This window comes from Eschscholzia californica, unplaced genomic scaffold, assembly GCF_041429995.1.
Source record: "Eschscholzia californica isolate CP2 unplaced genomic scaffold, dmEscCali1.0.p SCAF_5, whole genome shotgun sequence".
Classification (NCBI taxonomy): Eukaryota; Viridiplantae; Streptophyta; class Magnoliopsida; order Ranunculales; family Papaveraceae; genus Eschscholzia; species Eschscholzia californica.
The window spans coordinates 53,362,505-53,372,481 of record NW_028238472.1 but is presented as its reverse complement, the minus strand read 5'-3'; the positions used below and the strand labels follow the sequence as shown (position 1 = coordinate 53,372,481).

Sequence of the window (9,977 nt, the reverse complement as noted above, 5' to 3'; positions counted from 1 at the left end):
GCATCATCAGTGAGATATGATGGACTGTCAAGGGGGTTGCATTCTGTTTCGAGATCACTTCCATGGTAGTTATCAGAGAAAAAATCAGGGACAGTGATTGTCCTGAACTTCTCCCTTCCTACGTCAAATGCCACTATGTATACAGGCTCCCCGAATCGCTTATTACTGTAAGTACCCATCCAATAAATAATACCATCCACATAAACATAATCGTCACAAGAGATATCTGGGACCTCTTCGATCCTCCTCCCTCTATTGTTGTTACCATTAAGACTTGCTTCAAATGAGCACATATGTCACAAATTTAATGCAAAATTAAAATATTTCGAAACGAACATTGTTTTAACTATTATTACCGTTTTCTTCGATTAATATACACATCGTGTTTTGACAAAAAGAAATTCTACATCAGTTATTTTTCCTCTTACCTGTTAAAACGACATTCAACTCTTAACAATTCAAAATTTAAGCATGAAGTATAGCGAAATCCTTAGTACAATACAAATGATCGATGAATTCAATGAATAAATCTTAACTCCAAGAGAGAAGAACTGCAGGTTGAGTTTAATTCGACGTTTACGAATGGGTAACGAATTTTCGAACAACATTCCCCACAATACTGGATACTCGACGACAATATATTGGTTAACTTCAGCCTAATCTAAAGTTGACATTTGGGTGTCGAAGACCAGAACCTAAAAGAGAGAAATAGGTTGAGTTTATCCAAACCTTGTTCGTCTACTATTTTCGCTCTAAACCTTGTCTGTCTACCCCGACCTAATCAGGGCTTTCCTTCACATATTCCAACCAACGCTTGTCCGTTTATACACGACCTAATAGACTAACGATTGACTAACCATAGACCGTTAGAAAAAAAATATTTGGGTGTCCCCGGCTACTACTATAAAACCCGCCAAAAAACATTCTAGGGTTTCTTTTCCCTCTCCCTATCTACTTTCTCCCTCTACCTCACCACTTTCCTGCTACTTCAATGGCAGAAGAGGCACAATTCACTTCACGAACAGATAATAAGAGGAAATACGATGATCAAACATCAGTAGTAACTCCACCTTCATCTGGTCCTCGTCGTCCTACTGGTTTCTCTGCTCCGATAATCAATTCTGTATCGCCTCCTGATTCGACCAACGCTCCTCCTCCTTCGTACAACAACGTTCCGCCGCCGGCCGATGAGATCCAACTAGCTAAACAACGAGCTCAAGAGATTGCTGCTCGTCTCTTTAGTAGTGCTGAAGCTAAACGTCCTCGTAATGAAAATGGAACTCCTATTGATGATCCTAATGACAACAAGGGTTTCTCTTCTACTATACCTGGTTAGATTCCCTCTCTGTCTCTCTCTTTAGCCGAGTTGATTCGATTCTTAGGGTTGATTTAGGGTTCTTGTTGTGTTGTTCTTACTTGTTTATCTGCTTTGGAATTGATCTAATTGATGAAAGCTAAAATTTCTAGGGTTTCTTATGGTTGATTTTTTTTTTGTTAAATGGACATTTAGGTAGTATTTGATTTTTTTGTAAGTCAGATAAAAAATCTGATTCAAAGTCTGAGTTGACTCGAATGAGATTTTAAATTGTTAGTTTTTCTGTGACTGACTATGCCTGATTCATCTTAATGGTTGGTTGATTTGGCCTGGTATTTTATCTATTGGAGTATTGGACTATTGTACTCAGACTAGTCAGATTTTAAAAATGTCATGACACTTGATCTTGGTGTCTGACTCATCTGAAATGATGATTTGAGTCAGATCTCAGATTGTGTATATTTGTCTAACTTAGAGGTCTGGCTAATCTGATTTGGACTGTTTTTGGCTGTATTCGAGTCAGACAAGGCAGATTCAGATGATGAGAACAACTCACCACCTTAGCTAATTCTGAAATTTTATATCTTCTTTGACAGCAGATCTTGTGCAGAAACCATCTGGTTTTTCTAATTCTCAACGAGGGAATTCTCCATCATCCATACCTGTGGCTTATGGGTATCAGAGTTCAAGCAAAAAGATTGATATCCCCAGTGGAAGGGTTGGTGTTATTATTGGTAAAGGTGGAGAGACGATTAAGTATCTTCAGCTTCAATCTGGAGCTAAGATTCAAGTAACTAGGGATATGGATGCTGACCCACATTCCCAAACTAGGCAGGTTGAACTCGTGGGTACTTCTGAGCAGATGAGCAAGGCAGAGCAGTTGATCAGTGAAGTTCTCTCCGAGGTAGTATATAAATTCGATCAAACATTTACTTTCATTAATTAATTAATTCCTGTCATATTTCCTAGTATAAGTTTTAATATCAAACTATCGTAGGAGCTCGCCCCCCCGAATTCCGATTTTGTTATTATTTAAAAATAGTTACGATAGTTGTTTAAGCTTTTGGAAAACAAGAGAAGTGGGAGTTAAATGTAGTATTACTTGTTAGTCGAATGATGACGTACGGTTCTTTTTATGAATTATTCTTCATCCTTCACAGCCAGTGGTCTTAATTCAGCAAACCCTTTTGCAAAAAGTTAAGTTATAGGTACAATATCCACACGAAAGAGAAAGAAGATTGTATGCTCTAATTCTTTCCGTTGTATCTGGCTGCCTAATTTTTGTACAAATACAAATCAATGTCTCATAAGGAGTATCGGCTGAATTCATTGTTACCAGATTTTAACACCCCTTGCGGACCATTGTCCGGATTTTTGTCTTGTTAGGAGTATAGGTTGAATGTGATATTCAACCTCAACTAACCCTTTTTATGTATAAGATTAGCTACGGTTTTACGTATATGAAGATGGATTACTGGCGAATAAGAGTATTTATTGTATATGCATCATATATATATATATTCTCTTGTAAATAGTCCAAATCTAAAATATAATACTGGAGAGGTATACAACTAGTGCACCACATATGTATCATTGCAGCATATTAGCACAACATACCAAAGCCATCCGCTTTCTAGTTATAATTTGGATGAACCATGTACGTAGTTTTTGAAGCCTTAAATTTTCTGCCTTTCAAATTATAAATTGACCAAATGTAAGCTATTCATGAAGCTAAAATACGCATTTTGTGTTCTAGAAGGAGTGAAATGTCTTACAACGTAATGTTCTTGTTTTTTTACATGTATGTCTTCATTTTCTTTGCGCGTGTTTAATCAACCATGCAGGCAGAAGCAGGGGGTTCTGGTGTAGTTTCACGAAGGTTCACTGGAGGACAAACGGGGGCAGATCAGTTCTCTATGAAAGTTCCCAACAACAAGGCAAGTCGGAGCGCGTTTTCTACTCACTGGTCATGACAAGGATAAACTATATAGTTCTTTCAAGAAGAGGCACTCAATTTTTCTCTTACAATCGATATAAATGTTGTGTTTTCAGGTTGGTTTGATCATCGGCAAAGGAGGTGAGACCATAAAAAATATGCAAGCAAATTCAGGAGCTCGAATTCAGGTATGAAATTGTATCTAACTTTATTAATCTTGTGAAGTAATTGAAAGATTTAGGTTACATCAGATTGTTGGCTAATTGATGACTTAAGTTATCTTTCTTGTTATTATGTTTTTCTGGTCCTTGAGATTCAGCATTTTTGTTTCACTTTTGACATTTTGTGCTTCATTTTGTACCAGCTGATACCTCTACACTTGCCTCCTGGTGATACATCGACAGAAAGGACTGTTTATATTGATGGTACTGAGGAACAGATTGATGCTGCAAAACAATTGGTCAATGAAATCGTCCTGAGTGAGGTATGTTTTGGGTCCTATGTCTCATATATTTATATAGAAGCATTATATTTGTTCTGAGATATGGTAGTTTCCCTCTGTTTTATATCTTGATTAATCTACTTTTCCAATATGTATCTCTAGGAAGTATTTATTATTAATTATTTTATCAGATAGGGCACATGTTGACGCACTAAAATTTTCACGGTCTATCTAAGTATAAAATGGCAGTATATCCAGTAAAGTTCCATAATACCAGTCCTCGTTTACAGTTAGAACTTAGAAATTTAATTACAACTCGTTATTGGCATCTATAGGATAAACGGTAAATGCATTCAAATATTTCATGGACTATCTACTTAGGTTATTATTTTGGTATTTTCTATTTAAATCTACTTATGTGTTGACAACATCACTAATTTCCAAAAAAAATTAGTGGTTCACTGAGAGACATACTCTATCTTTTCTGGCAGTTATATGGTTATGTTTTTTTACTACCCTCACTAATGTATTGTAACATTATAGTAGTTCTATTCCTCTTGACGACAACAAGGAGATTGTTTTTGTTGTAATTAAATTGCCATGGCTAATATGTGGCTCCGAGCCAGACGAATAACTCGACGAGTACTATGCTAATGTTTTTAATTTATTATAGAATACATGATTTGTATTTGTACTTATTGCAAAACATAAGAGAATGGGTCCTTCTATCATGTGTCCTAAGGGCACACGTTAAACATTTAAGTTTTTGTATTGGTAACGTAATATTCTCATTAGAAGCTATGTTTATTTACAACATTACCTATGCAAAAAATTAAATGCTTATCATGTGCCGTTAGGGCACATGGTAGAAGGACCCTAAGAGAACAGAGTAAAGATAAAAGAGCTATTAATATGGGAGAGAAAGAGACGACCATGGAGAGAAAGAAAGAAAGAAATGAGAGAGTGTAAACTAAAGAGACATAGGGAAAGCCAGAATAGCAGTTAGAGAAAGAACAAAAAAGGAGAGAAAAGCTATTGATATCAGAAGAAAAGGGAAAGAGAAAAGAAGAGGGAGATTAAAGGTCCTCTTCTCTTTCTCTGTTTCCTCGTTCTGATTGGTTTGTTTTATGGTAAGGATAACTGTTGGAGTCTTTTATATTATGGTAGGGCATTTCAGTCTTTTACTACACATTTTATTATTTGTATATCTTTGGTACCTTGTAACTAATTTTCTCTTGTGTGATTAATAAAAAGAGCTCTGATACCATGATGGAATTGTTGTACTAAAAGCTTAATTTATTAATGTGACTCAACTTTATTAGAGAACTCTATATATAGAGTTTACTCCGGAGATAGTGAGAGTGAACTTAACTATGTAGGAGTCCATTGTCCTTACATTGTTATTATTCCAATTACTCCCGTAAATTCAATGATAAGGCAATACTTGAAATGTGAAGGGCAATGTAGTTTCGCAAAATTAGTTTTCTTTCATCACTCTTTTCTAAACTCAGATTTATGAAGTTTTCTTCTATAGTTTTTTCACATGAGCAAATTAAGAGCTTAATACAGAAATCTATCATGGTGTCAAAGCTTATTTTATTATTCACTAAGCAAAAAAAAGTTACATGTATAATGGATAATACAAAGAGAACGTAATAAAAGGTTTGTGAAAAGTCTGAAATACCCCTGACATAAATACAAAGGACTAACAATAAGTTCTTTTTACAAGAAAAAAAATATATCATGTTCATTATAAATAAGTGTAATTATAAGTGGTACAGATCTATGTATATATTCAATTCAGTTCCATGGTGGCGAATAATGTTTCCCTGTTCAGTGTCAAACCTCTAAATGATAAAGCAATAATCTAATTCTTCCTATTGGCCCAAAAGTATAGGAGTATTAGGAAGGGAAATTTCATAATATCATGATCAAAGGTTTTCTTTATCAAGTTTGTTTATATTTTAATTGAAAACTGGCCCTTTTTCATGAAATAAATGCATTGTTAATAAAGTTCAAATGATACGATTTATGAGAATTATAGCGTTAAAAGAGATTAAGGTAGTCTGGTAATGGTGCTAATCACAGTTGATATGGGTTCCATGGCTTGCCTACCGTCATTTATATTTTAAATTTCTTTTTATTCAAAATTTGGGTTTTCGAATTACATAATTTAAACATAAAAGTCTAAGTACCTCTTCCTTTCTCCATTTTATTTTACGCTATTCATCAGGTTGATTCTCTTATCATTAATGATAGATCTCGCTTATGTCTTGGTCATCAGTTACTTTCCTGTTTTTCTTCATCACAAAAACGATTGATATGTTATTTTAGCAATTTAATTTGAATCCAAATGATTCTTCTCTGTCGTTACTGTCTTTAATTTCTGGTATAACCCATCCATCTATGTCATGTTTTCTCACATTTGTTCAATATATTATTATTATTATTGATTATATGAAACAAAATTATCTTAAATGTATGGTTGGCTGGGATTATTATGACATTTTTTCAACACTAGTCATAGATTTTATGTATTGTTTTAAAAGTGAATGTAGCTCTAATACTTTGAAAAATGTCTAGAGAGCTCAGGTAATCTCTTTCAGTGATTCTCTTTCAGTGATTTTGAATGAATACTAGTTACTAGGTAAATGTAGTTTTTTACTTTGAGCTACTTTCGGAGGATTTCAAATTCCTTCAAAATTTTAGTCTCCTGTCTTAATTTAGGCCCCCTAGTAGTAAATCTTGAATCCTACACTGATGGAGAAGTGAATCGAAGTGTTTGTATATTAGTGCCTAAAGTGGCAAACAAAATGAAAAACTTAAAGGCACATTCTTATGATTAAATCCAGTATGATCAATCACAAACATATAAGTTTGTATTTTCTACTCCTACGAGTCGCAAGATCTTAAATCTATTTGTCATATTCATGAATAATATTTAACTTATCATTTCCAATCACTTATTACCTGAGCTTCAAAAAAATTACTTCAAGAGAGTTTTTATACACTAATTCCTATTTGGGTCAAAATTGGCTCAAATTTGATCCAACTAGAGACCAAGTTTGGCTCAGAATTGTAGAATTGAAATTGTTGACTGACTTGACTTCCCTCTTTTTCTAGTTTTTGGTTCACCAAATTGTTGATTTGGAGAACTAAATGTCTATTTGTAATTTTCATGTTTATCTTTGTAATGGGGTCGATGCCAATTTTGCTTTAATGCCTTTTTGTCTTGACTAAAAAGTTCAATTTATGGCTTGCAAGTTACAATAATACAATGTACTCAAACTTTACATTTGTTAGGAATGTGACATCTGTTAATTTGTAGTTCCGCACTCTTTATGGCGTATTTTTCCTGGTAATCTTTTGTAGTGCATATTGAAGTTCTATCTGTTCATACCGTGAGACTAGTCCCACATGGGAGAAGGGGTATCTAGCAACCAAGAATATAATGTTTGGGTCCTCTCCACTCATTGTCAATTGGTTTTGAGTTGGATGACCACAAATTTAGCACATATTACGCATATCACATGACATATTTTGCTCGTATTCTTCTCTCATTCTGGAACTGTCATTTGAACTAATTATTTACTATTAGGAACTTTCAAGTTAGTAATAGTGTATTACTACTCCTTGATGAAATATTTTGCTCGTATTCTTCTCGAAGTTACTTTTGGTACTAAGTCATAGTTGATGTTTACTCTTTTCCAAGTTAGACCTATGAAATCTGACTCAAGAACCTAATTGAGTAGAGCCAGATTTCTGAATGTTTTGTCTAGCTCGTGACGCCTGACTCGTCTGAAGGGCTGACTTGCTATGTCCATTTGAGTCAGACAAAAGAAGTTAAAAAATTAAGATTCTGTTGTATGAAATAATGTGAAGTAACTTATCACGCTCCTGATCTGGCGATGGGTCAGTTTCAGACAACGAGAAAAACAAAACAAACACAATCATGCTCATAAATAGTATTATTTCTGATCTGAGAATAAATAACTGAAGATATAATATAATGTGATACATTGTAAACACCTTTGCCTCTATGAAACTCTCTGGATTTGTTTCTATAAATTGCTGGATAGCTCTTGCTACTATTCTGTTGTACCCATTCGCTTCTACTAGGAAACGGGTGAGCTTCATCTGCTGGCGTAATTCAAATAGTTCACTCCAGTTCGGTATGTTGTTGTTTTTACTCATCTAAATACAAAGATATACTGTAGAAGTTCCTCGTTTGTCACACTTATTATCATAAATTCGTAGTTTCGTAATCTTTATGTTTCGTATCTTCTGCTTTGTTAATGATTTCGATTAGATTTAAAGTTGATGATGTTTGTATTTTATGGTACTTAAATCAGAGTTGCGACAAAGTTATCTATACTGATAAATCTAAACCATTCTTTGCAGAACCGCACTAGGAATTCTTCAATGGGTGGAGGGTATTCACAGCAAGGTTATCGTCCTCCCCGGCCTCCAACAAATTGGGCCCCTCCTGGTCAGTCTAATATGCAGCAACCTGGGTACGGGTACATGCAACCTGGGTCTTATCCTGGGGCACCTCCGTATTCTCAGTCGCCTTATTCCGGGTATCCACCTCAACAAGCCGGATGGGACCAAAGTTCTGGCCAACCGGGCCAGCAAGCCAGTCAAGGTGGAGGATACGACTATTACAATCAACAACCTCAACAATCATCTCATGGAGGTTCTTCAACTCCCGCAGATAACTCGGGTTATAACTATGGGCAGCCACAGGCTACTACTTATGGTCAGCAGCAGGTGTCTTACGGGGATTCAGGTTATGGGCAACCACCAGCTGGGCAACAAGGGTACCAACAGGAAGACTACAGTGGTGGTGGTTATCATGCACCACCATCTCAACCTGGATACGGTCAACAACCCGGATATGATCAGAGCCAAGGGTATAATTCTGCACCCACTTACGGATCCACGGGCCAAGATGGAGCACCTCCTGCTTACGGAGCAACTCCTCCAGCTGGAGCCCAACAAGGTTATACTAGCCAACCAGCCACTGGCACGACCCCAAGTTATCCTTCTCAGACAGGTTATGGTGTTCCCCCCACTTCACAGCAAAGTTATGGCAGTCAGCCACCTGCCCAAACTGGATATCCACAACCTGGATACGGGCCACCTCAGGGTGAGAAACCACCACCAAGTACAGCAGGTTACGGACAGGTGCAACCACCTACGAGTGGCCAAGGAGGTTCCTATGCTCAGCCCTCGTCTGGTCCGACTGCATACCCTGGTTCTCAGCCTCCAACTACTCAGGAAGGATATTATGGTGCGCCACCGGTGGCTCCACAGTCAGGTTACGGGGCACAACCACATGGTTACTCACAGGCGCCACCAATATATTCTAGTGAGAACAGTGGTGGATATGAATCTGCTGGCTCTGCTCAAACCGTTCCACCCGCAACTGCAGGAGTTTCAAAGGCTTCACCTCAGACTTGAATTTAGGGTTCCCTCAAGTAAGTAACTTCCATGCCTTTTTACGATACGATTTTAGTGTTTGTAGTTTGGGTTTAGGGATATTGTTCATCTAAAGATAATTTTCATTAATGATTTTGACTATTTGGTTTATGGTGAGTAGTTTGGGTTTAGGGATATTGTTCATTTATAGATAATTTCATTTGTGATTTTGACTATTTGGTTTATGGTTAGAAGTTTGAGTTTAGGGATATTGGTCATCTATGATTAATTTTGGTTACTGATTTGGCTATTTGGTTTGAGTAATGCTAGACGATGCTACAAGTCAAATTTTTATACATAAAGATCTCACATGAGCATTTTATATGGTGTATTAGCCATAGACTGTTCGATTAAAATTCTTAGCCAACTAATACATCCTTTTCGCAAGTAAAGAGAAAGTAAATCGATGATAAATCACATGAGGGCTCGGTGGAAATTACTTACAGCACATCCAGCTTGTATGGTACTAGTATTATCTGTCGAACCACCTTCAACCCAAATCTGAGATGCTGTGAAATTACTTACTAGAAACTCCTTTGTGGTAACCTGATCAAATAAGACTTCAAAAATGGTTGGGCTCTTATATTTTAAATCAAATATCTTGTCCAGTTAGAAACTCTTGGGGCAAAGTTGGTGCCATTTGCATATATTTTAAATCAAATATCTCAATGTGTCATCAATGTTATGTATAAGAAAAATCACTGGGTGATCTAATGCGGGTTGTTTGGAGGATACAATCAAATATGTCGCCTATTTCTGTCTGAACTTACAATATTATCTCTTTTTTTTTGTTGAAAGTACAA

At 36.2% G+C, this 9,977-nt stretch overlaps 1 protein-coding gene and 1 long non-coding RNA gene across 3 annotated transcripts; one reads left to right on the top strand and one right to left on the bottom strand.

The window, feature by feature from the left end:
* The first annotated feature begins 373 nt into the window (after positions 1 to 373).
* LOC147540640 (uncharacterized) lies at positions 374 to 9,424 on the top strand. 2 transcript variants are annotated; one of them, XM_086644477.1, is made up of 6 exons: positions 374 to 1,331; positions 1,912 to 2,219; positions 3,160 to 3,252; positions 3,368 to 3,439; positions 3,616 to 3,735; positions 8,095 to 9,424. In XM_086644477.1, exons 1-6 carry the CDS (start codon positions 992 to 994, stop codon positions 9,154 to 9,156), a joined length of 1,995 nt encoding a protein of 664 aa, XP_086500603.1. In that variant the 5' UTR covers positions 374 to 991; the 3' UTR covers positions 9,157 to 9,424. The 2 variants fall into 2 exon arrangements, with proteins under 2 accessions (XP_086500603.1, XP_086500604.1); XM_086644478.1 differs by having other exon boundaries at positions 667 to 1,331; positions 1,915 to 2,219.
* On the bottom strand, positions 4,841 to 9,901 carry LOC147540639 (uncharacterized). Its single transcript, XR_015226302.1, has 3 exons — positions 6,261 to 9,901; positions 5,915 to 6,182; positions 4,841 to 5,880 (listed from the first exon to the last, which is right to left on the bottom strand). It is a non-coding gene; the product is annotated as an uncharacterized LOC147540639 (long non-coding RNA).
* Positions 9,902 to 9,977: the final 76 nt, after the last annotated feature.